The sequence below is a fragment of the Heterodontus francisci genome, chromosome 1, assembly GCF_036365525.1.
Source record: "Heterodontus francisci isolate sHetFra1 chromosome 1, sHetFra1.hap1, whole genome shotgun sequence".
NCBI lineage: Eukaryota > Metazoa > Chordata > Chondrichthyes > Heterodontiformes > Heterodontidae > Heterodontus > Heterodontus francisci.
In genome coordinates this window covers 210,048,845-210,070,624 of record NC_090371.1, presented here as the reverse complement: position 1 = coordinate 210,070,624, position 21,780 = coordinate 210,048,845, and the positions used below count along the sequence as shown (strand labels likewise).

At 43.1% G+C, this 21,780-nt stretch overlaps 1 protein-coding gene across 1 annotated transcript in view; it reads right to left on the bottom strand.

Moving 5' to 3' along the window:
* Positions 1-4,555: 4,555 nt before the first annotated feature.
* LOC137370988 (uncharacterized) overlaps positions 4,556-21,780 on the bottom strand; it is a 184,882-nt gene continuing 167,657 nt past the window's right edge. Inside the window, exons 6-7 of the mRNA XM_068032923.1 lie at positions 6,583-6,678; positions 4,556-4,762 (exon numbers count right to left, since the gene is read on the bottom strand). Of these exons, the coding sequence (XP_067889024.1) occupies positions 4,556-4,762; positions 6,583-6,678 (303 nt within the window). The remainder of the gene's footprint in view (positions 4,763-6,582; positions 6,679-21,780) is intronic.

The following is a 21,780-nucleotide window of genomic DNA, read 5'->3' as shown; positions in this document are numbered from 1 at the left end:
TTTTTGAAATTGCTCTTTTTATATTGCCTTGGCTAGTAATGAGCAAATGTATTAGTGTAATGAGAAAAGTTCTGGAGAAATGAATGAAGGATTCAATCCTGCTTATCATTCCATATAAAGTGCGTCAAAAATGTGTTACATAAAATTGAATTTTTTTTCTATGTACCCAAATTGCACAAAATCAGCTGATGGGTTTTATCTGAAATTAAGTAGGAAATTATTTTCCTGCTCTTCCAACTCCATAATGAGCCAAATGCTGTTAGGGGCAAGTTTGAGAATCCTATCTTCTACTACAGGCTCACTATATAATTATTGGACCAAACACACAGTGGCGCAGTGGTTAGCACCGCAGCCTCACAGCTCCAGCGACCTGGGTTCAATTCTGGGTACTGCCTGTGTGGAGTTTGCAAGTTCTCCCTGTGTCTGCGTGGGTTTCCTCCGGGTGCTCCGGTTTCCTCCCACATGCCAAAGACTTGCAGGTTGATAGGTTAATTGGCCATTATAAATTGCCCCTAGTATAGGTAGGTGGTAGGGAAATATAGGGACAGGGTGGGGATGTGGTAGGAATATGGAATTAGTGTAGGATTAGAACAAATGGGTGGTTGATGGTCGGCACAGACTCGGTGGGCCGAAGGGCCTGTTTCAGTGCTGTATCTCTAAACTAAACTAAACAGTCTATGCACAGAAGTTGGCAAATCGATAGACACCTGAACCAGAAAACAGGTACACAGGGATATTCTCCACTGGGAAAAATAGAGGGATTATCCACCAACACAGCAAGTGTAAAATTTGGGGAATCTGAAGATTTAAACCATGTTTGCTGGGAGAAAATTCTCCAAGCACATATTGCAAACACCTGTGAAGTACAGAAAATGCTGTGTACATGCACAACCATATAGGCCAAGGTCTTTACAAAGTAAGTAAACTTGGTGACATTGCCTTTATTTCTTTATAAATGGGACTCATTTTATTAGCCTATTCAAAATTATATTAAAATGGAAAACCTAAAAAGGTGAATCCCTTCAAAAATAACTCATTTTACCATCATTATCATCAGAGTAAAGGTCTTAGTTTTCAGGAAGTTAAAATGGAGCATCAAAAAATAATGATATGGAAGGAATTGTCTCTCAAAAACATGGAAAGCTTAGGCCATAACTGCTTATTAAGTTGCTGGTTTTAACTGATGTTGGATGGAGAATATTTAAACCAGGCAACAGAAGGAAACAACTGCACTCAGAAAATAATTGTGTCATTGTTGACTTGGGAAGACATTATTTGGCCTCAGCAGATAAGACACTATTGTGTCAATTATGGGCAATAAGAAGGAAAGTGGGCAAGACTAATAGTATAAAAGCAAAATACTGCGGATGCTGGAAATCTGAAACAAAAACAAGAAATGCTGGATTCACTCAGCAGGTCTGGCAGCATCTGTGGAAAGAGAAGCAGAGTTAACGTTTCGGGTCAGTGACCCTTCGACTAATAGTGGATTGTGTCATGTATTGATAAGGAAACCTGATGTAATAATAATCCTTATAATTACCTTAAACGTTACAGTTTTGAAGTATATTTTCGGACAAGATTAATGGTTTGTGCTATCACTTTTTCTACTTCTACAGAACTAATTGTGGACAGTTTCATATATTTTCCCATTAGACTGATATTTTCTTCTCCTGGAACAAGTTATATTTTTTCCACCATTGATTTGGAACAAAAATGCTTCAAACATGTACTTACATTTCAGTGTAGTAATTGATGGACAGGCTGCATTTTCATCAGTACAAATGTGATCAGAAGACTGTAATGTACTAACTTCTCCACCAGAACTTTTATGATCACTTGCACTGCCCTTTAAAATGGCAAAAATGATAATTTCAACAAACCTATTCTCACAAATGTAGATTAATGTACCAAAAATGTTACTATAAATAGTCGGACTCAATAAAATAAAAAATGCACTCAATGTACTCTTTTACCTAACTTTCGAATGAAAGCCTCCTCATGGGGAAATAAGTACTACTTCATTGTAAGTGTTATTACTTTAATGAATAGGGGTTTTAAATTATGGTTTCTAATTAATATTCTCCAATTTCAGTTAATCAGTTCCAAAAACAAATACTTGGCTACAACTATAATGTATTGTTTTCCTTTAATGTTAAAAACATGTTTCATTTACAAACTCAATTAATTGTACGGATCCTCACAATATTATTCTGAAATAACATGATGGACCCTCACTACACATCACTTTCCCAAGAAAGCTCACAATTATCATGTTTGATAAATTTGAATAGTTTTTTGAAGAAGTGACCAATTGGAGAGATAGAGGAAATGTTGTAGATTGTAATGCTTATGGATTTCCAGAAGGCATTCAATAAGATGTCTCACAAAAGGCTTGTTAGATAATTCAAGTGCATGGTGCAAGAGGAAATGTAGCATCATGAACAGAAAGTAGGTAGTCAAAAACAGCATGAGAAATTCCAACATTTTAGGTTTTATAAAAAGAGTACATGTGCAATCAATTGATCATCAATTTCTACAAATCAAAGTTCAGGCCATGGTTTTAGAGTACTATGTGTGCTTAGACCATCTCACTATAGAAAGGACACAACATATGTTCACCAGGATGCTGACAGGGATGGGAAACTATATTTACCCATATTTGAGCTACCTTGACTATTCCCACGAGAGAAGGCTAAGAAGAGAAATAAAAACAGAAAATGTTGAAAATACTCAGCAGGTTAGGCACCATCTGTGGAGAGAGAAACGAAGTTAACAGGCAAAATTTTCAAGTCTCAGTCCCTGGAGAAACAGCAGCACCTGTAGTGGATCAGAAACCTGTTTGCCGCTGGAGCAAACTTTGCCGTGGCTCTTTAGCTCAGTCGTAGCAGGAGAGATTAAGTGACAAAAGGGATGATGGTGCACAGCAAAAGGAGATGATAATGGAACAAGTAAAGAAACAAAAGATGAGTCTACAGGAGTTTTAAATGGGAATAGTAGAAGCATCACCAATAGCTACCGCCCATTTGCTGCCAATTTTCCCCCCATTCCTCGCCTTCATATGGCCCATTTTCAACTCTTCCCTTCCCTTCCTCAACTTCTCTGTCTCCATTTCTGGGGACAGGCTATTGAGTAACATCCACTAAAAGCCCACTGACACCCACAGATAACATGACTACACTTCCTCCCACTCCGCTTCCTGTAAGGACTCTATTCCATTCTCCTTGGTTCGTTATCTCTGTTGCATCTGTTCTGATAATGCCACCTTGCATACCAGTGCTTCCGAAATGTCTTGCTTTTTCCTTACCTGATGATTCCCCTCCACCGTAGTTGACAAGGCCCTCGACCTTGTCCATCCCATTTACTGCACTTCTGCTTGTGCCCCTGCCTCTCCCTCCCAGAATGATAGGGTTCCCCTTATCTTCAGCTTCCACCTCACCGGCATCCACATTCAATGGATCATCCTCTACCATTTTTGCCACGTCCAGCATGATGCTGCCACCAAACACATCTTCCCCTCCCCTCTCCATTTAGCATGCTGAAGGGACTGTTCACTCTGCGTCACCATGGTCCACTCCTCAATAACCCTTCCGTGCAGGAGATGCAACACCTTCCCTTTCATCGCCTCCCTTCTCACCATACAGGACCCCAAACAATCCTTCCAGATGAAACAGTGATTTACTTGTACTTCTTTCAATTTAGTATACTGTATTCACTGCTCAGGATGCAGTCTTTTCTACATTGGGGAGGCCAAATGCAGATTGTGTGACTGCTTTATGGTTCACCTTCATTCAGTCCACAACTGTGACCCTGAGCTTCCAGTCACCTGTCATTTTAATTCTCCACCCGATACCACTTGATCGCTCTGTCCTCAGCCTGTTTTAGTGAAGCTCAATGTCATCTTGAGGAACAGCATCTCATCTTTCAATTAGACATTTTACAGCTTTCCCGGCTCAACGTGGAGATCAACGATTTCACATCATAGCCTCTGCCCCCATTTTTCAGTTGGCAGCTGTTGGTGGTGATTCTGCTATTCCGATTTAAACCTCCTCTAGACTCATCTTTTGTTTCTCTACTTGCCCCATTACCATTTCCTTTTGCTTTGCACCATCATCCCTTTTGTCATTTAATCTCTCCTGCCTTCCACCCTATCACAGACCTTACCTTTTGTTCTTTCCCCCCTCCCCTTTCCTTGCCTCTGTACTTGCTTAAAACCTATTACATCTCTAACTTTTTCTAGTTCTGTTGAAAGATAAACGACCTGAAACGTTAACCTGTTTCTCTCTACAGATGCTGCCAGACCTGCTGAGAATTTCCAGTATTTTTTTTCAGATTTCCAGCAATCGCAGTATTTTGCTTTTATTTTAGACTAAGAGATCAATTTAAATTTTTAAAGCTACAAAGCGTTTTGAAAGATTGAACAGGGAAAGATTATAGCCCTGAAATTGACAGGGGCAGGTTTAGGAGGTGGGGAGCAAAGTTTCTGTCAGGAAACCTGGAAGTCCTGGTTTACCCATATGCTGTAGAATTCTAACCCATAGCATGCATATTGTTTTTTTTAAGCAGCATGACCTCCCAGAAGTTGGTCTGATTGACAGGCTTGGCTTCCAGTCGGACAAGGAGCAATGCGGAGCAGACCGTAGCAGATGGCAAGGAGCCTGGGAAACACTAGTAGAAGGATGATATGAGTCCAATCCGTGATCCCAGGGGTTGGGGAGTCCAATTTCCAATCCCGGAAGGAGGCAGGTCCAATCCCAGAGGAAATCTGGGGGGGGAAAATCGATGGGATGTATGGGGCCCAATCTGCAGGAGGAGGTGGGGTGGAGGATCTGATCCCAAGGAAGGAGATACGATTGGGGAAGCACTCCTGCTCGTCCTGTCCATAAGCAGTGCTGTAAGGGTGCTCACCTTTACTCCAGATCTGCCCTTACCTCCCTTGAGTTGCTCAGTTTCCCGAGGCCGAAACCAAGCTGGCGCCACACTTTCGGAAAGATGTGAAAGCATTGGAGAGAGTGCAGAAAAGGTTCCCAAGAATGGTTCCAGGGATGAGAAACTTCAGTTATGTGGATAGAATGGAGAAGTTGAGACTGTTTTCTTTGGAGAAGAGAAGGTTGGGAGGAGATTTGATAGAGGCATTCAAAATCATGAGCGGTCTAGACAGGGTAGATAGGGAAAAGCTGTTCCCATTGGCGGAGGGATCGAGAACAAGAGGGCACAGATATAAGGTAGTTCGTAAAAGAAGCAATAGCGACATGAGGAAAATCTTTTTCATGCAGCGAACGGTTAGGTTCTGGAATGCACTACCTGAGAGTGTGGTGGAGGCAGGTTCAATCGAGGCATTCAAGAGGGAATTGGATTGTTATCTGAAAAGGAAGAAAGGCCGGGGAGTGGCACTAGGTAAACTGCTCTTTTGGAGAGCTAGTGCAGATACGAAGGGCTGAATGGCCTCCTTCTGTGCTGTAGCAATTCTGTGATTCTGAGCTGCCATGGTGGGATTTGAACTTGTGTCACTGCAGCATTAGTCCAGGCCTCTGTATTACTAGTCCAGTAACATTCCACTACCATTCCCTGCACAGAAACAATGGCCTGTGAGGGGCAGGAGCATCTATCTCAATGAAAGGTAGCAGCATCTCTGTGATCAGTCGGAGCCTCCTGGAGGTGGTTTTAGAGATAGGAAGCAGCAAAACCGTGGTGGGATTTAAAAACAAGGCTGAGACTTTTAAATTCAAGACTTTATTAGGAGCTAATGCAGGTCAGCAAGTACAGGGATAATAAGTGAATGGAACTTTGTGTGAATTAGGATGCGACCAGAGGAGATTTGGATGACCTCAAGCCTATGGCGGGTTGAACATAGGCCAGCCAGGAGTACTTTGGAATAATCAAGTCTGGGGCTAACAAAGGCATGGATGAGGCTTTCAGCAATAGATGAGCTGAGGCAGGGGCGGAGTTGGGTGATGCTACTGAGGTAGAAATAGACGGTCTTAGTGATGGATCCAAGATATCAGTGCTCCTCCAATTCTGGAGTATTGAGCATCCCCAATTTGAATTTCTGAACCACTAGCAGCCATGTCTTCATCTGTCAAGGTCCTAAGCTCTGGAATTCTCTCCCAAAACCTCTCTGTCTCTCTTTCCTCCTCTAAGACGCTCCCAAAAACCTATCCAAACACGTTTTGGCCATTTCCCTTAATATCCTTATGTGGCTTGGTGCCAAATTTTGTTTGATAATGCTCCTGTGAAGTGCATTGGGATGTTTTAGCATTTTAAAGATACTATATTAAGGAAAACTGTTGTTGAAGGGAAAGATTGTCTTTGATGGGAAGGAGCATCTGTGAAGGGAAAGAGCATCTGTGAAGGGAAAGAGCATCTGTGAAGGGAAAGAGCATCTGTGAAGGGAAGGAGTGTTTCAGTGCAGGGAAAGAGGGTCTGTGTGAAGGGACAGAGTGTCTATGTGAGCTGAGAGAACTTATTATAATTTAGTCAATCATGGGCACATTACTGTTATGGGGAAAAGGAAGCAGCAACATTATTTAAATTTGCAAAAGTGTTCCCAATTTAAAGTCTATTTGTTATTTATCTAATACTTACTTTTGGACTAACCTCATCCCTTTGTTGAATGACTTGCTGTATATTTTTACATTCCAATAACTGAGCAACAGAATTTCCTTTAGGGGCTTCATTCCTCTATAAAACAGAGAAATGCAAGAGATTAACAGAATTTTATTTGAAATACATTAAAAGTAGGATAACAGTGTATCTTTAAAGTCAGTAATGATTAGACTAAATTCCAGGTCAAAATATGCTGTTTGGTATTTTGTAACACAGAATACATTGGGTAGAGTTTGAAATGGTCACATGTTCCATACTTGCTTCAAATGGTAAACCTTTTCCTTGAATATGCACATTTTAAATGCATGTAACTAAGCTATTTGATCCAAAAAACAATCTGTTCACAGAAGCTACATTCATTCCCCAGTCTTTGCTCCAATGGACTAAATGAAGGAACACAAGTCCCAGTTTTTTAAGTCTTTAAAAATCATAACCGCACACACCCACACCGAGGAGAGACTAGCCTAGATAGATTTTCAATTTCATTTAAATGGGTTTTTGCATATAGGAAATATGCAGAGAGTAAGGCCTCAGGGTTGTAGGCTGTCACAAGAGTGGGCCAGCCAGCAGCTCTTAAAGGACTGCTGCTGACTCTTACAGGGGAGTTCACAGCTTTGTTCCTTATAGAAGTTGGAATGAGAGAACAGTGGTCCAAATTTGTGCTAGGATGCCTATGGAGAGGTCTTGATGAGGGCAGTACACAAGGAGGTTATTCCTCTTCGGGACAGAAGGCCAGCCTGTTATGAAACTGGAAACTCAGCTACAGGGGACCATCTGTAAGTAATTGCTGTCTCCCAGGTCTGTAGAACAAACAAAGAACAAACAAAGAACAGTACAGCACAGGAACAGGCCATTCAGCCCTCCAAGCCTGCGCCGATCTTGATGCCCGCCTAAACTAACACCTTCTGCACTTCCAGGGCCCATATCCCTCTATTCCCTTCCTATTCATATATTTGTCAAGATATCTCTTAAACGTCACTATCATATCTGCTTCCACCACCTCCCCTGGCAGCAAGTTCCAGGCACTCACCACCCTCTGTGTAAAAAACTTGCCTCGCACATCCCCTCTAAACTTTGCCCCTCTCACCTTAAACCTATGTCCCCTAGTAACTGACTCTTCCACCCTCGGAAAAAGCTTCTGACTATCCACTCTGTCCATGCTGCACATAACTTTGTAAACCTCTATCATGTCGCCCCTCCACCTCCGTCGTTCCAGTGAAAACAATTAGCTATGGCTAATGCCCTCCAGACCAGGCAACATCCTGGTTAACCTCCTCTGTATCCTCTCCAAAGCCTCCACGTCCTTCTGGTAGTGTGGCGACCAGAACTGCACGCAATATTTTAAGTGTGGCCTAACTAAGGTTCTGTACAGCTGCAACATGACTTGCCAATTTTTATACTCTATGCCCCGACCGATGAAGGCAAGCATGCCGTATGCCTTCTTAACTACATTATCCACCTGCGTTGCCACTTTCAGTGACCTGTGGACCTGTACGCCCAGATCTCTCTGCCTGTCAATACTCCTAAGGGTTCTGCCATTTACTGTATACCTCCCACCTGCATTAGACCTTCCAAAATGCATTACCTCACATTTGTCCGGATTAAACTCCATCTGCCATTTCTCCGCCCAAGTCTCCAACCGATCTATATCCTGCTGTATCCTCTGACAATCCTCATCATTATCCGCAACTCCACCAACCTTTGTGCTGTCCGCAAACTTACTAATCAGACCAGCTACATTTTCCTCCAAATCATTTATATATACTCCAAACAGCAAAGGTCCCAGCGCTGATCCCTGCGGAACACCACTAGTCACATTCCTCCATTCAGAAAAACACCCATCCACTGTTACCCTCTGTCTTCTATGACCGAGCCAGTTCTGTATCCATCTTGCCAGCTCACCTCAGATCCCGTGTGACTTCACCTTTTGCACCAGTCTGCCATGCGGGACCTTGTCAAAGGCTTTACTAAAGTCCATATAGACAACATCCACCGCCCTTCCCTCATCAATCATCTTCGTCACTTCCTCAAAAAACTCAATCAAATTAGTAAGACACGACCTCCCCTTCACAAAACCATGCTGTCCCTTGCTAATAAGTTTGTTTGTTTCCAAATGGGAGTAAATCCTGTCCCGAATAATCCTCTGTAATAGTTTCCCTACCACTGATGTAAGGCTCACCGGCCTATAATTTCCTGGATTATTCTTGAAGTTGGAGAAAAATGGAAGAAAAAGATCTGCTGCATCAGAAGAAATACTAAGGTACGTGTACTCACTTTAGTATACATGTGTACTCTCTTCCATCATACAATATGACCCTAATGTAACTGGCAATTTACAGTTCCTGAGAGAGAGCCGCTGCAAAAATGTCACACTGCATTATCCTCAAGTACTTACATACCTTGGGGGTTATTTTGGCCAAGAAGTGAAAACAGGTGCTAAATGAGTGCAGTGTCAATCAAACTAGCCTGTTTGAAAGTCTGGATTTAGCACACAATTTTGCTCCTAATTGCTGATTATTGTAACTTAAACTTGCCTGGAAGAGCTAAACTAGAAATCGACAGGTTTCGCACTTAAGAGCTAATTAGACACAATTTTCGTAGAGCAGTATACATGGGCTCCTTGCACCAACTTCCACTGAAGGCATAGAGTGCTCTGGCTTGCACACAGCACACGTTGCTGGATGGCTCAGGGACTGAGGGAGAGGATGCACAGGTTCTTGTATGCAGCACTGGGGATCCTCGTGGATGTCTTCCACAGGAGGAGGGATATCCTTCTGTCCCTCTCTCCTGCAGCAGCTGATGATGCTCTGCCTGGACTCATGTCCATGTCCAATTTCTCATTCAGACTAAGTGGGACCCCTAGCAAGATGCCAATGACCAAGCTCTCCCTTTCGCTTGGTGACTCCTATAAGGTGTCCAATAAGGTAGAGCAGAATAGCACTTACCCTTTTTAAGTGTAATCCTCAACGAATTTCCAGAATAAATGTTGCTCAGGTGTTGGTGAAGTCTTGACAAAGTGTGCTCCAGAGATCTTCTTTACCGCTCCAATTGCAACAAACATGAAATGGTGATAATCCTTTAAAAAGCGTTTGAAATCGACATTAACGCTGTGTATACTACCAGTTGGCCACTGTTATGACAGGGCATTAATATATGTGCTCACCCCTAAAATGCGCCAGCAGGCATTTTAAATGGCAAATTAACTGTTTAAGGAGCATCCAGGCAGATGTCCCGAACACAGGTTTCAGCTCCTTTACCAAGATGGCATCTTGCATTAAGCACTGGATAAACTGGTGTTGCAGCTTAAGACCTCATCTTGGTCGCCTTGGAGGGTCTACAGCACCTAAAGTTTTCAGCAAAAATCATCCCCCTCCTTATTTCTGCAGACGCTGCGTGGCACAAACTTTTTGCAAACCATCCATACAAAAGATGATGGCAGGAAACATAGCATGGTCATTAATGAGCAAGGTCTAGAGCCACAAGAATTGATATCCTACTGAACCTACCCTCAGAAAGGAGTTAGTGCAGGAATAAAAGGCTTACGGAGCCTCCTGTTGGTCAACTATAAGCAGTTTGCAGCAGCTGTTACAGAGTATGCAGAACACCCATGACATTCATTCAGTTCTGCAGGTTGAATTTATTGAAATACATAGTACCATGAAGCAAATGGCACCCTTGTGGCACTCTCTAGGGGAGCCTCCAAAGGAGCAAGGGAGTAAACATGGCAAAGAGTTCTCATACAGACAACATGATTGATGTCTATGAGGCCATGTGCACCTCGTTACAGCGCCTGTCACTGGCAGCTTTGATAATCTTTGTCATTGTTTGGAAAGAGCAGTGATGCCAGGCTTCACCCATATCAGAGAAAGCCTACTGGCTGCTCTCACACAGATTGTGGAGATACTATCTGAGAGGCTCATCACTGAGAGCATGGCAGGGACGGGTCTCAAAGCAACTTTCCCTCAAGGAGACAACTTAAAAATCATTTAGGCCATTTATGCCAGACCCCATTTGGATTGGCCATATTCTAAGGCATGAGAACTTGCTGAAGGAGGGGATTGAAGGAAGATTAGATGATGTAGACCAAGAGGAAGAAAGAGAATGAAGATGGTAGACAACCTGAAAGCGAAAATGGCAGGCTTCTATGAGCAACTGAAGAGAAAAGAGCAAGACCGCAAGGCTTGGAGATATGAACAGAGGAATTGCCCTTTGGCAGATGACTATAGCACATGCCAACCCCTCAAAGAATTAAGGAACTGTCAGAAAGTAGGCACACGTTGGCAGCAAATGTCTCCACCTATTGCAGGGATACCTGCATCCAGAAAACCCAGACTACCACCATCTAAAGAGGGTCACAGCTCACCACACCAACAGTTGCTCCTTCCACTCAGGGAGCATTGCGTCAATGTTGTTGGCTAACCAATAAGACAGCATACTCCCCTGAGCAACACCTGGGGGAAGCAGGGGCATTACTGCATGTAGGAGTATGCAGCAAACATCCAATAAATCTATTCCCTTTGGTTTCTCTCTTTGTACATGGTGTAACTTTTGGGTAATGTGTTTGGAGTGTTACGACTATGTGGGAAAGGTGTCTAAGGGTCCCTTTTAGCCTTCACAAGGGCTTATTGTAACAGGGTTTTAATTTTTAAATACACTGTGTTTTGAGCTCCCCCTTGGTGAATCCTTGCTCCCAACTTTCCAATTATAAGGGAAAGAAATGAGCACAACCAGGTTTTCTCAGGTTTAAAGAAGAAACGTGAAATTTATTAAATTTTAAACTTAAACTCTAATACGGTAAACGCCTACGGATACACACCACGCCCCACGCTAGCATGTATACGTGATACGCACAAGAAAATAGGGACAGAAAAGAGAAGAAAAAAAAACTTTGAGGCAATCTCTGAAGAGGGGTTTTTACTGTGCTTCGAGCTCGCTGTAGTCCTTGATTGTAGGCAGTCTTGCTTTTCGTTGGGACCCAGTATTCTTCTTAAATCTTGTTCACTGTAGGAGACTTTTCTCTCTTGGGGTTCATGTGTCTTCAATTCCATGAGAAAGAGATGAGCGCAGACAGGAGAAAGGTGTTCTCAGTCCAGGAGAAAGCAGCTTTCTGAGTTTCTTTCTCTCAGCAAGTTCAAATTCAAAAAACTCCAACAGTCAGTTAATCATGTGACTAAACTGGTCTGACCACTTCTTCTGTGTTTTGGGGAAGCAAGGAATGGGACCCTTGTTCCAACACAGTCTGCTAGCATGCAAATGTCTTTCCAGTCAGTGGATTGGCAATTCCTTGTGATAGGCCCTCTTTTCCTCCCAGCCACAATCTTAAGTTTTAATGTTCATGTGGCAAAATAATGTGTGCCTCATTTTTGGCAGGTGGGGGCCTGCATGACAGGAGGTTCTATGTTACAGTGTCGGTCAATTCGGGTTCAGTAAATAAAATATGTGCCATCTTCAAGAGGGGGGGTCACAATCTGTGCTTTTACTGATGAAACACAGTGGCAAAAAGATTTCCTTTACTGAAAGCTTCTAGAATTTAGGGAATTTTGCAGCAGCTCCCTCTACAAGGCTTCATTGTCTTCCTGGAAGCGTGCAGGCCTCTAGTCGTCCTTGGCTTGCTGCATGCTCACATCGTAAAGTGATTGCATGACTTAACTGGAGTCCGGAACGGCAGCAGACGGACCTAGGAGGAGGCTGATCCGGAGCGGGACCTGAAAAAGAGAGCGCGGGGCTCGAGGCCCTCACTTACCTGGAGACCGGAGCGGCAGCTGGCAGACCTGGGAGGAGGCTGATCCGGAGGAGGACCTGAAAAGGAGAGCACAGGGCTTGAGGCCCTCACTTACCTGGAGACCAGAGCGGCGGCTGGCAAACCTGGGAGGAGGCTGATCCAGAGCAGGACATGAAAAATAGAGTGCGGGGCTCGAGGCCCTCACTTACCTGTCGACCGGAGTGGCAGCTGGCTCTCTCACTCTCTCTGTTTCTCCGCATGCTGAGATTTGAAAGAGGGGAAAATAAACTTACAATGACATCATGGGAAATCTGCAAGGTGATTGGTTGGGTAAGTAACAGCTGTTAGTGCATTTAAATAGCTTAAAAAAGGGGAAAGTTTTTTTTTGAAAAAAAACCTTGTGATATGTTGAGTACTACTAAAGGAGGTGGAGTAGCGTTGTTAGTAAAAGAGGAAATCAATACAATAGTGAGGAAGGATATTAGCTCAGAGAATCCTGATGTGGAATCTGTATGGGTGAAGCTAAGAAAAACCAAGGGGCAGAAAACGTTGGTGGGGGTTATATATAGACCACCAAACAGCAGTGGTGATGTAGAAGATAGCATTAAACAAGAAATTAGAGATGCATGCAATAAGGGTGCAACTGTAATTATGGGTGACATTCATCGACATATAGATTGGGCAAACCAAATTTAAAAAGTAAAAAAACTGTAGAGAAGGAATTCCTGGAGTGCGTACGTGATGGTTTTTTGGACCAATACATTGAGGAACCAACTACAGAACAGGCCATCCTAGACTGGGTATTGTGTAATGAGAAAGGATTAGTTAACAATCTTGTGTGCGGGGTTCCTCGGGAAGAGCAACCATAAAATGATAGAATTCTTCATTAAGATGGAGAGTGAGAGAGTTGATTCCGAGACTAGGGTCCTGAATCTAAATAAAGGAAACTATGAAGGTATGAGGCGCGGGTTGGCTATGATAGATTGGGGAACCTTACTTAAAGGGTTGACAGTGGATAGGCAATGGCTAGCAATTAAAGAGCACATGGATGAATTACAATTGTTCATTCCTGTCTGGCGCAAAAATAAAACAGGAAGGGTGGCTCAACCCTGGTTTACAAAAGAAATTAGGGATAGTATTAGATCCAAGGAGGAGAAATATAAAATGGCCAGAACAAGCAGCAAACCTGAGGATTGGGAGCAGTTTAGAATTCAGCAAAGGGGGGCCAAAGGGATTGATTAAGAAGGGGAAAATAGAGTATGAGAGTAAGCTTGCAGAGAACATAAAAACTGACTGTAAAAGCTTCCATAGATATGTGAAGAGAAAAAGATTAATGAAGACAAATGTGGGTCCCTTACAGTCAGAAACGGGGGAAATTATAATGGGGAACAAAAAAATGGCAAACCAATTAAATACATACTTTGGTTCTGTCTTCACAAAGGAGGACACAAATTACCTCCCAGAAATGTTGGGGAACATAGGGTCTAGTGAGGAAGAACTGTATTAAGTCAGTATTAGTAGGGAAATGGTGTTAGGGAAATTGATGGGATTGAAGGCCGATAAATCCCCAGGGCCTGATAATCTACATCCCAGAGTACTTAAGGAAGTGGCCCTTGAAATAGTAGATGCATTGTTGGTCATTTTTCAAAATTCTATAGACTCTGGAACAGTTCCAACGGATTGGAGGGTAGCTAATGTAACCCCACTATTTGAAAAAGGAGGCAGAGAGACAACAGAATTATAGACTGGGTAGCCTGACATCTGTAGTGGGGGAAATGCTGGAGTCCATTATAAAAGATGTAATAGCAGAGCACTTGGAAAACAATGACATGATCGGACCAAGTCAACATGATTTACGAAAGGGAAATCATGCTTGACAAATCTACTGGAATTTTTTGAGGATGTAACTGGTAGAATAGATAAGGGAGAACCAGTGGATGTGGTGTATTTGGACTTTCAGAAGGCTTTCGATAAGATCCCACATAAGAGATCAGTGTGCAAAATTAAAGGGATTGGGGGTAAGGTATTGACATGGATAGAGAACTGGTTGGCAGACAGGAAACAAAGACTAGGAATAAATGGGTCTTTTTCCGAGTGGCATGGCAGTGACCAGTGGGGTACCGTACGGATCAGTGCTAGGACCCCAGCTACTCACCATATATATTAATGATATAGATGAGGGAATTACATGTAATATATCCAAGTTTTCAGATGACACAAAGCTGGGTGGGTGTGTGAGCTGTGAGGAGGATGCAGAGAAGCTCCAGTGTGATTTGGACAGGTTGAGTGGGTGAATATATGGCAGATGCAGTATAATGTGGATAAATGTGAGATTATCCACGTTGGTGGCAAAAACAGAAAGGCATATTTTCTGAACTGCGATAGATTGGGAAAGGGGGAGGTGCAGCAAGACCTGGGTGTCCTTGTGCACCAGTCGCTGAAAGTAAGCATGCAGGTGCAGCAGGCAGTTAAGAAGGCAAATGGTATGTTGGCCTTCATAGCGAGAGGATTCAAGTACAGGAGAAAGGATGTCTTGCTGCAATTATACAAGGCCTTAGTGAGGCCACATCTGGAGTATTGTGTGCAGTTTTGGTCTCCTTATCTGAGGAAGGATGTTCTTGCTATGGAGGGAGTGCAGTGAAGGTTCACCAGACTGATTCCTGGGATGGCAGGACTGACATGAAGAGAGATTGGGTCGATTAGGCTTGTATTCGCTCGAGTTTAGAAGAATGAGAGAGGATCTCATAGAAACCTACAAAATTCTAACAGGACTGGACAGACTAGATGCAAGAAGGATGTTCCCAATGGCGGGACAGTCCAGGACCAGGGGTCACAATCTAAGGATATGGGGCTAGCCATTTAGGACTGAGATGAGGAGGGATTTCTTCACCCAGAGAGTGGTGAACCTGTGGAATTCTCGACCACAGAAAGCAGTTGAGGTCAAATCATTAAATATATTCAAGAAAGAGTTAGATATAGCTCTTAGGGCTAAAGGAATCAAGGGATACTGGGAGAAAGCAGGAACAGGGTACTGAGTTTGTACGATCAGCCATGATCGTACTGAAAGGCGGTGCAGGCTCGAAGGGCCGAATGGCCTACTCCTGCTCCTATTTTCTATGTTTCTAAAACTACGTAGCCTGTAGCACAAAACAATGATCTTGCTTGCCTTGGCTGGACTGTATGCAGCAGCCCTGCTGAGTGTTCCAAACAGTGGAAATGGTGCGTTGTCATGCCTATGGTACATTCAACAGTAATTCTGGCAGTGCAGTGGACCTCACTATGGCTCCACTCAGCTGCTGATTCAAGGTTCCTGATGGATATTGTGAACCAGTGCTCCAAAAGTTAAGCCTGGTCTCCAAAATCCAACCGTTCATTCTGGTGGGCCCTTCAAAATTGCTACAGCATAGTGGGCCATGGTTAGTCTCTGAGTAACAGCTATTGACGTGCAGGATTATATTTTAATAGTCACATTTATGAGTGGAGATATTGGAGTTCTCAATTGGAAACCTGATAACGACATGGATTCCACCAATAATGCCCTTCGCTCATGGTAAGACTGCCAATCAAAAAGAGATATTAACACTCTTGAGGAGCCTGGTCCTTTCCATTTGGAAAGTTAGAACTTGGTGCCTCTGGAGAACACGTCACCTAAGTTTTGCATCTGTGTACAGCGGTGACCCCAAAGGATATCTGGGCCACCAAAAGTTAAAGCCGTTATCACCCTCACAGCCACAGGTAGTGCTACAGTATTCATCAATTAGCCTGCATGCGTGCCAGTAGCAGGTGGCATACTTTGATCACTATCTCTCTGTGAAGCAGCAGCACCAAGGAAAGGTGGGATGGCATCTCTAGGTATGACTGCTGCCATCTGTACATCTGAGTTCTGGAGTACCAGCAAGGTTTACAAAGATCCTGTAAAGCCTTTGAACTTGACTTGGTGTGGCTTCATAAACCCATCCTCCTCATCCAGGTCATACAGCATGCACTGGAATCTGCAGGGGATTCCCATCCTCCTACCTTACATGGTTGCACTTAGAATAACAGCCAAGATTGTAGGTAAGTGTGTCATGCAGAAAATTACATTTCAGCAAAAATGGCACAATGTGGAAGAAGTCCAATGAAGCTACCCAAAAATGCTCATTCTAAAAATAAGCCTTCACAATCACTAGAAAAATCACCATAAGCCAACTTCAAGAGAAGCTTTGAACTAGGCCACTATAAACAGATGCACATTTGCCAGAGGGAGGCATCAAGATCGGCGCAGGCTTGGAGGGCCGAATGGCCTGATCCTGTGCTGCACTGTTCTTTGTTCTTTTGTTCTTTATATGGAGAAGGAGCTTACTGTGGGTGCAATCTCCACTGAAGTTGAAATATCTGGGACATCATTATCAAAGTAATACCTGAAAATTGCACGTGGCAGCAGTGGAGTACAAGTTAGCAGGCCCAATTTTCAGAACTATGCACATCACTTGTAAGACTTTACGCATGTATGGAACTTTGGAAACCATCCCACACTACAGATGGTTAGTAGATTCATATTATTTATCTGATTTCACAATGGTATTAGTATGAACATGCTTACATTGTGTGAAGGGAGCAATTCTCTTAAGAGTTAAAGATATTACATTTGCATTATTGGTTGGCCAGTCATGTACTGTATGAAAATTCAATGAAAGTCAAATATAAATGAACTGTGCAAGAAGATACAGAAGAATTTCAAAGAGTCAGACTTGCATGAATATGTCTGACAATGCCAATAAAGGTAGCAGTGATCATGTTCTGCCTTAACAACATATTTTAGAACCATACCAAAGCAACTGTGGGCTTGGTCAGCCACATCCCAAATGGTTTTATTAGCTATCACTTTGCACTGCCAGTTTTTCAAATCCCCATAACAATAGCAGAGAACCAGAGCTTTTTTTAAAAATCACTTTTAAATTAAATAATGTGGGTACTTTTAATCTAATATGCCCAGTGGGATCCAGGATTCTACTTTGCATTAACTTTGATAAAAAGTAAAATTGGATGGGGTATAAACCAGGCAGCCAATCCAATACAGTTTTTCGCCAGATGGGTTAAATTAAATTTCCTCCCAAGGTGCGGGATTGAAGCAATTGGGCCCCCTTCAAATATGATATATCTGTATGGGTTGAGAATGTACTTGCCAGTTGTTGTAGGAAGACCTTGCATTCTATTATGTATGGATGGAATGTAATATCAGGAATACAGAAAAGGATGCATTACAATTTCTCTGATGACACTAAACTCATTTGTCCTCATCAACCTTGGAGTATTTTGAAACTCTGAGGCTAATTTTCAACTTCACCCCTTGGGCTATTATGTGACAGGGCCATCTGTGATAGAACTTGCCGATTTTCACCCCACTGAAATCGTAATCCATGGCTTCACCACCTAGTAGCTGGATTTCTCCAATATTCTCCTTGCTGATCTGCTGCTTCTACCATTCACAGACTATATAAATATTAGTTCTGAGTGTAAATAATGAACAAACCAAAGAACCAAATTTACCGAACAACCCTAATAAAAAGAACAAATGGACCAGATTTCATTTCTATAACTTTTACTTTAACAGTCAAACCAAAAACAACATAAATTAAACATGAATTAACAGACAAATCATATATATATATCACAAATTACACATTAACTATCAGATACAACAAAGATAGACCTCACAGAATTACTGGGCAGTCCACTCAGCATATGAAGCACCAATTATAGCCACAAAGTTTCTTCAAAGCTCTGAACTTCCTCAGGTAGATTTCCAACTTCTTTCTTACAAGTTGCAGCCACCAATTCTCACCCGACAGCAGTTCCCTTTCAACCTGAACTCCACAGGTACGGTCCTCACCCAAAACAGCACACTTTTCCAAAACCTCCACAGCTCTTCTCACGACACAGTCCTGATGGTGTGGATCCACCAGTATTCCTTTATCCGAGCCCTTCAGTGATAACGCTATGCACAGTGGGCTACATTTTATGAGTGCACGCAGTTCGCGGCGGCACACTCTAAAAACAACGTGCATTCTGCGCAGATGTGCTGTCCCTGAGCCCTGACAATATTCTGTGCGGGGGCTCATTTAAATAGAGGGGGCGTAGCGGCCACCCCCAATGATGTAAGGGGGCGGCCGTCACGTCCCCAGCAATGGTGTCCGGCGCCACCACCATTTTCAAAGGGCTTTAAGCCCTTAACACACATTTAAATTTTTAAAGATGAATTGCACTTAAAATGTTTTTAATAAATAATTAGAAGATGGAGGCCCTTCCCCAAAGCCCCAATGGTCATTTCAATGCCCAAAATGACCATCCATTGATTTTACAAAGACCCAAACTTGCCCCCCCAACCTTCAATCTTTGGCCCTTCAACCCCTTCCCATCATCCCCACATCCAATTAAAATTGATTTCCCCGCTCCTTCACCCCTCCCGCCCTGAAAATTCTATTGCTCCCCCCTCCCCACCAGGTTCACGCCCGGAATTCCATGCGGAGTTCTACAGGCGCGCGGAGCACGAACAGCGGCCAAAATATCGTAGTGGAAACATAGAAAATAGGAGCAGGAGTAGGCCATTCGGCCCTTCGAGTCTGCTCCGTCATTCATTATGATCATGGCTGATCATCCAACTCAGTAACCTGTTACCACTTTCGCCCGCTATCCTTTGATCCCTTTCGTCCCAAGAGCTATATCTAACTCCTTCTTGAAAACATACAATGTTTTGGCCTCAACTGCTTTCTGTAGTAGCGAATTCCACAGGCTCACCACTCTCTGGGTGAAGAAATTTCCCCTCATCTCAGTGCTGAAAGGTTTACCCTATATCCTTAGACTTTGGCCCCTGGTTCTGGACTCCCCCACCATCGGGAATATCCTTCCTGCACCTACCCTGTCAAGTCTTGTTAGAATTTTATAGGTTTCTATGAGATCCCTCCTCACTCACGGCTGCCGCCTACAGGTAAATTAACTTGAATGTCATTCGGGCTCATTTTAATATGGAGATGAAGGGCCCGCTGCTTGGCGGCCGGGGGTGGGGAGTGGGTGCGCACCGAGGTCCCCCCACCGCCGGTAATATGCAGCAGGCCCTTCTCGACGTCACGGGTCGAGGCAGGCCTCTCCCCACAGCATTTTACCGGCCCCCGCGCCACGGCCCGCAGCATCGAGGGGCCAGTAAAATTCAGCACATTATGGCCGAGACTTGTTAATCAGTTACTTTAAGTAACAGAAACAACTCCTGGATCCAGCCTTCTCTTTTTTCAGCTTGCCAGCACTCCACTCCTTCGTGATTGAAGCTTGGATGGCTCTGTGTCCCTTTTATATGGTTCCAATCAGTTTCAGTTTCCCCAGAAACCGAAGTTTTAGTTTCAGTTTCTGCTTCAATTTTAGTTTCCCTTTCAGTTGTCTGTCTCAGAAAAAAAAAGCTTTGAAACCAAACAGAGCATTTGACAAGTCATCTGTTCAGACAACGCTCGCACACGCTTTCCCCACTGGTCTCTCAAACCGCCAACTCCATCACAATAAAAGATATGGTTAAATGTTTGTGGAAGCAAAATTTATTTTTATTTGGATGTCCAGTGTCTACCATATACTCAGTGCAGTTCATTACCATCTTTACAATAATAGGTCCCCACAGTTACTAGAAGACCAGAGACTGGATACTTGGATAAAGTGTGGGATTTCAAGAATATACAATAGTGCAAGGCATTAAGCATTAATTGGAAGAGCTGGCTATGGGCAGAGAGGTAAAGGAAAAGACATAAATAAAGCAGCTAATTGCTTTGAAGCTACTGATAAGGATCAAAGAGGTACTCCAGAACATTAGCACCATCCGAATCAACGTGTGATGTTTTCCTTAGCAAGTTCCACGCTAGCTTTCATGCAATGTTATAATAGTATCAAGCTGCTGGCTTGACCTAGTAATTCCACGAGTGAAAGAAATTCTAATCTGCAAGATACATGCAGCTTTCTAAGGTACATTGACATGAAAAATGCATCAAATATACATATAAATTGTCGAAGACAAAATGTATCAGCAAAACCTAAAGGGCTAAATTAGAGAGGAGCCCATTGAAATATTTTTCCTAGATTTTAAAAGCAGCTGTACAATCTTGATAACATTTGCTAAAATAAAATTACCTGTAAAATTAATCTTTTTTTTCTACAAGACAGAATATTCCAACCCTATCCCAAAGAGTAGCAAAATATTTCAGTTTGTAAAGCTTACAAATAACACTTTGCTCAGTAAATCCCAGAAATGCAGTGTTGATGCAACTTCAATTTACAAGGGGCACAGGACATGTTTACTCACAGCCTTGAAGAGAGCATGGAGGAGGATTTCCGGACAGAAAACCTGGCAGTAAAGGTTTCCCAGACATCCTGCAGAAATTAACTACAAGATATTTTTTGAATTTTTTCAGCTGGTTTCCTAGCCAACAACTAGCCTGATAGACAGGAAATCAGCCAGCAGGGAAGCAGATGCCAGGTAAGTAGGAAATTGCAGGAGGAAGGGTGGGTAGGGGAGTAGGAGATCGCAGGGTGGGGGAGAAGGCGATTGCAGGGTAGGGAAGTCGTCCTTCAGGGTTAAAATTCCCCCCACTTATTTCAGTGTCTAGAGGATTAATAAAGGAGACAGAATGGAAAAAGGGCATTTGACCCATCTAGCGTGAACATTTCACAGGAGCTGGTGCTGTTTTCCCTATTAAGCTCTCTAATTTAGTTAAGTTTCAAAGGGAAGTCAGAACCTCATTTAGCAGCTCCACAAAGAGAAAATCAAATACAAAAACCACAGTAAATCAATGTTAATATTGGGGAAAACATACATGCTAAAAATTCATTCATGTAACATTGTTTCAAAGCAATGGTACACAGACTATATTGATTCCACAAGACCAGTCAGCAATGCCAGCCGGGATGTACATGAGTAGGTATCAATGAGGAAAGTCGTGAGGCCCTGCGGCGCTGTCTGCCCGGGGGAATTGATGTAATCTACATAACACTGCTTTGACTCAGCATTACACAAACAAATTTTTAGCCCACCTTCCCTGAATTTTCACGGCAGTTCTCCCAAGCTTGCACCATGACTTCGGTAGTTCTGTGGAACCCCCAGAGAAATGGTAAAAATGTTTGTTTTCAGTCAAAGTTCCATCAGGAGATCTGGACAACTCCCCTGGAAATTAAAGGCCACTTTTTTATTTGGCTGCATTTGCTGACAACGCAACCACTAAGTGGCGCAGTACTTGCACATGCGCAAATGGAGCCTCATGCACTGAAACGTCACCATCTGCGAAGTTTTTGGCAACTGGCAGTAGAAAAGATGCACTGCTCAATTTATCACAAAAACAAAAACAAATGAAACCCAAATGCCCACAGTAGCTGCAATCGCCGCCTCCATCCCACCCCCATCTGCCATCGCACTCTCTTCGCCGCTGCCTCCCACACCCATCTGC